Source organism: Budorcas taxicolor, chromosome 5 (genome assembly GCF_023091745.1).
Source record: "Budorcas taxicolor isolate Tak-1 chromosome 5, Takin1.1, whole genome shotgun sequence".
Lineage (NCBI taxonomy): Eukaryota > Metazoa > Chordata > Mammalia > Artiodactyla > Bovidae > Budorcas > Budorcas taxicolor.
This window is the reverse complement of record NC_068914.1, coordinates 77,724,621-77,729,716: the sequence shown is the minus strand read 5'-3', so window position 1 is coordinate 77,729,716 and position 5,096 is coordinate 77,724,621. Positions and strand designations below refer to the sequence as shown.

The window sequence follows — 5,096 nt, the reverse complement described above, 5'->3', positions numbered from 1 at the left end:
GCCTGCTAATGCAGGAGACTTGGGTTTGATCCCTGGGTCAGGAAGGTCCCCTGGAGAAGGAAAGGGCAACCAACTCCAGTATTCTTGCCTAGAGAGAGGAGCCTGGCAGGCTACAGTCCATGGGGTTGCAAGAGTCTGACATGACTAAGCTAACACTGTAGCATTCTCAACTTTGTATTACAGTTATCAATGAATATATCTGATCTGCTCCTGAAAGGCAAGACCACGTTTTACGCATCTTTATATGCCCCATGTGGATCATTTGTTATTGTTGTTTAGTTGCTAAGTTGTGTCCAGCTGTTTGCAACCCCGTGGACTGGAGCTGGAGAAGGCAATGACACCCCACTCCAGTACTTTTGCCTGGAAAATCCCATGGACGGAGGAGCCTGGTAGGCTGCAGTCCATGGGGTCACTAAGAGTTGGACACGACTGAGTGACTTCATGTTCACTTTTCACTTTTCATGCATTGGAGAAGGAAATGGCAACCCACTCCAGTGTTCTTGCCTGGAGAATCCCAGGGACGGGGGAGCCTGGTGGGCTGCTCATTGTCTGTGGGGTCGCACAGAGTTGGACACGACTGAAGCGACTTAGCAGCAGCAGCAGCAGAGCTGGAGCCTGCCAGGTTCCTCTGTTCAAGGGATTTCTCAGGCAAGAATACTAGAGTGGGTTGCCATTTCCTTCTCTGGGGGATCTTCCCTACCCAGGGATAGATCCTGCTTTGTGGGCGGATTCTTTACCTCTGAGCCACCAGGGAAGCCCCATGTGGAGCATTTAGTCAGTGCTTAGTGAGTTGGATGAATAAGTGAATATAAACTAGAGAATATGCCTGAGCCCCAATGGGGTTTGGAGTTTGCTTATGTTTAATTTTGTTGTACCACAATGAGCAAAATCCTGGTTTTAAGTTTTTCATTTGATAGCAAATGTTTTTGAATGAAGATTCAAATAAGCCAATATTTCTAACTGTTCTCTTTGGGGAACACTTTCGTACTCTACCCATCTTCAAGTTTTTATTTTTGGGCTCATGCTCATTTAAAACCACAAATAGTATAGGTTTTAAAAACCAAATGTGTAATTTATTAATAGCTATCCACCACACCTATTAAAATTTTTACTAATGCCTACAAATATCAACTCACAGCATATTTTAACAGCTTCTTTGTAAGTGTGTGAAGGGCATGCCATGTTCCTCCCCACGTGAGACTTAGTAGTATTTTAGTGTGTTTCCAGCTTTTGTTCATTAGTGGATATGACTGTAAATGGCAGCTTGAAATAAACTCAATATGAAGTTCTGAAGACAAGTTTCACCACTTAACACCTTATTCAGTGTTCTGGGGAAGAAAAAACTTTTTCTCTATACTCTTAGGGTTAGTATCTGGGGTCCTGTGAATAAAATTACTGTAGATAAACAGAAAAGGCATACTTCTGGGGTCCAGCCTCAGCAGGGTCCAGGGGCACCCTCAGGATGAATGGCATCTGCTGGGAGGGGTGGGGGGAGGGCAGCGGTCGCAGGGAGAGGAAGAAAGAATGAATGTTGCAGTGAAGAAAGTAGAGGAGAGGACACCAAGCTTCATAAGGCCTGCAACTTTATTTTCAAAAGGAGCTTTTATACCTTAAGTTGTACATAGAGAATAATGGAAGATGCAGAGTCATGCAGGGTCAGCAGTCCTGACCCTTATCGAGACCAGGCTTTCTTTCTGCATACCTTTCTATATACAAAGGTCTTAGGTGATTTACATCATCTTCTGGCCTGGAGGCCTGTTAACATTTTATGACCCTTTTTTCTGATAAAGGTTAGTCAACCAGAAAGCTTATTTTTTCTAAAGGTGATTTTTCTAAAGTCTGGCACCATTCTCCGAAAGCACTAGATAAAGTTGCATTCCTATAGAGCAAAGGTGCAGTGGGCTGTAACAAAAAAAGAATTTATTAACTCAAGGTTTAATGTTGTTAATACCAAGGCTACTACTTATATTTCTGTATATCAACTATATTAATTAATGCACTCCCAGGCACACAATGAAAAATATGAAAACTTAGCAGCAAGCATTGGTTCAACAATGAAACCCTCCACCAGTACTATTCTAATAACTTTTAACTCCCCAAAAGGCTCTGTATTTTCCATATGACCTTGTCATGGGTGGGATCTCCTGTGCTGGCTCCCAGCAGCATACAGTTTTTAAATTAATATCTGTGCACAACAGTTCACAGAAAAGGAATGGAACTCAAAGAACTAGTTAGACTTGGGGTTATATTACCATTTTAACAGAGAACAAAGGGAATTGTGTTTCAAGGATAATAAAGTGTGGAGAAGGGGATATAAGGGGTCCCTAATGGAAACTAAGGGCTATTTTAGTAAGGTTTGTTTATGCAGACTCATCTTTGTATGGACAGTTCCTTGTCTTCTTTCTTGACGCCTCTCTCCTTGGTGGGGGAAGGGTCACCTTCCTCAGAAAATTTATATCTTGCTTTTAGATACATGAGGGGAGGACAGAGAACTCTCCTATTGATTCGCATTGGTCTTTAGCTCAATATATTTCTTATGCCAAAGTCAATTTCCTTCAAATGAAAAACAAAGAATATTGCAGCTGAAGCACTTGTGAATTATTTCTAATTTTATTTTTTATAAGTTCCATTGATAAGAAACATTAAGTTATTATTAAAATTGATTTTGAGACTATGTAAAGTATATTTACAAAAAAGAAGACGGGGGAAGATGAACCTATGATCACCCATGATCCTACTATCTTATTTAAAGCTGGTTTTGTGTATTTTCTTTAAATATTATCTATGCATATCTATTGGAGAAGGAAATGGCAACCTACTCCAGTATTCTTGACGAGGGAATCCCACGGGCAGAGGAGCCTGGTGGGAAGCAACTTAGTATGCATATCTATTTTACACCATTTCAGTGATGTGGCCACATATATGGTATGTAACTTACTCCGCTAACAGTATATGACACTCCGTGTTCTTGCTTAATCATAATCCTCATTATTTAACCTCTGCAAAGTTTGCCTAACCATTCTCCACTTGTTAGGCATCCGAGTTGCCTCCAGGCACCGGGTGATGGGATGTCTTTGGCAGTTGCACCTCCAGCTGGGGAGGGCGGGGCCCTTCCTGGCCATGGAACCTGGGTTTCCTGGGTATTCAAAGTCTCAGGCAGAAACTTCCTTTGGGCCAACCAGGGCTTCTGGCTCCAGGCTCCCCTCTCTGCGGGCTAAGGGTAGTGGAGCCCCGCCCTTCAGATGCCCCAGGCCAGAGTTCCAGCCCAGTCCCCCGGCGGGCCCACCTCACCCTACCTTCCTGCGTCCTGTCCTGCGCGAGGTGGGTCCCTCCCATGCGCTCTCTCCTTCTGTCCTAGCCTTCCGCAGACCCGCTGAGTGAAAGAAAAGAGCTAGGCGGTGCGGGCGTCATGGTCCACCTGCTGGCCTCCGAAGTGCGGCAGCTGCTCCACAACAAGTTCGTGGTTGTCCTGGGGGACTCGGTCCAGAGGGCTGTGTACAAGGATCTGGTGCTCCTGCTGCAGAAGGACTGCCTGCTCACACTCAGGCAGCTCAAGGCCAAGGGGGAGCACACTTTCGAGCAGGATGAGCTGGTGCAGGGGGGCCAGCAGGGCCACATGCACAACGGCACCCACTACCGCGAGGTGCGCCAGTTCTGCTCCGGCCAGCACCTGGTGCGCTTCTACTTCCTGACGCGTGTGTACTCCGACTACCTGGAGGATGTCCTCGAGGAGCTGCAGTCCGGCGAGCACCACCCGGACCTGGTCATCATGAACTCGTGCCTCTGGGACATCACCAGGTACGGGGAGGACTTCTGGCCTAGTTACCGGCGGAACCTGGAGAGACTGTTCGGGCGCCTCCGCCAGGTGCTGTCCGAGTCATGCCTCCTGGTGTGGAACACGGCCATGCCCGTGGGCGACAAAATCACCAGCCGCTTCGTCCCGCCCGAGGTCCAGTTCGCCTCCTCCTCCGTGAAAATCAATGTCATCGAAGCCAATTTCTACAGCTCTGCCGAGGCCCAAAAGCACGGCTTCGATGTGCTGGACTTGCACTTCCACTTTCGCCGCCACACAGGGAAGTACCTGCAGACGGACGGAGTGCACTGGAACCAGTGCGCACACCGCCACCTCTCCCAGCTCCTGCTGGCCCACGTGGCCGACGCCTGGGGGGTAGAGCTGCCCCAGCGCGACCCAGTGGACAAGTGGATCGCGGATGGCCCTGGGAGAGGAAGACCTGGCCGGAGGCTTGAGAGGCAGCCCCTGGTCTGCAGAGATCAGCCGGCCTGCCCTCTGCCCAGACCTTTGCCTCTCCCAGGGCGCCAAGCCCTGCTCCCCACGCCATCTCCCCGCCCACCCCTGTTTCCACTCTTGTCCCCACAACGTCATCCCATCCCTTTACACCAGGTGATGCCCCCATTCCCATTCTGTCCCCAGGAAACCTGTTTTTCTTCAGACCATCCTTTCCAATCCGATCAATTCTCCTTAAACTATTTCCATTCAGATGTCCCCCCATCTACCCAAACAGAATTTGCCGTCCAAGGTGACTTTCAGTACTGTCCCCAGCCGCCTGTGCCCCGCTTCCCTCCACCCTGTTATCAGCAGCGGGTCCCTGTGGTCCATAGGGGTTTTCCCAGGTATCATGCCCCTGATCCCTACATGCCCTGGAGAAGGCGGCCTAAAACTTCCAAGAGAAGGGCCTCAGCCTATAAAGAGCCAAGGCCTCAATAGACTGACTTGGGCCGCCTCCCTCCTCACGCACATGGACTGAACAGATCGGCTGCCTCTTCCCAAATAGACTGACCTCCTTCACTGAAGCCTTTTGTCAATAATTATTGCTGTTATCAATAATGGCAGGGAAGATCAGTCTGACGCATATATGTTGTCCCTGGCCTCTTTCTGCACCCTCAGGTGGGAGGTGGCCAGGCATCATTCCTGCCTTCCCGCTGCTTTTTCTCTGTTTTTGTAAATATACAATTTAAATTAAAAAGTTGTTTCATAAACGTCATTGTGGGTTTCTTGAGTCTGTATTTAATGATGCCTCTCCCTTCTATTGAACACTTCCTAACAGCAGGGACAATATCTGTTGTATGGTTATGGC

At 48.1% G+C, this 5,096-nt stretch overlaps 1 protein-coding gene across 1 annotated transcript; it reads left to right on the top strand.

The window, feature by feature from the left end:
* Nucleotides 1-3,394: 3,394 nt before the first annotated feature.
* On the top strand, nt 3,395-4,726 carry PCED1B (PC-esterase domain containing 1B). The gene has a single exon (XM_052641201.1). It carries the CDS (start codon nt 3,410-3,412, stop codon nt 4,724-4,726), a length of 1,317 nt encoding a protein of 438 aa, XP_052497161.1. The 5' UTR covers nt 3,395-3,409.
* The last annotated feature ends 370 nt before the right edge of the window (nt 4,727-5,096 follow it).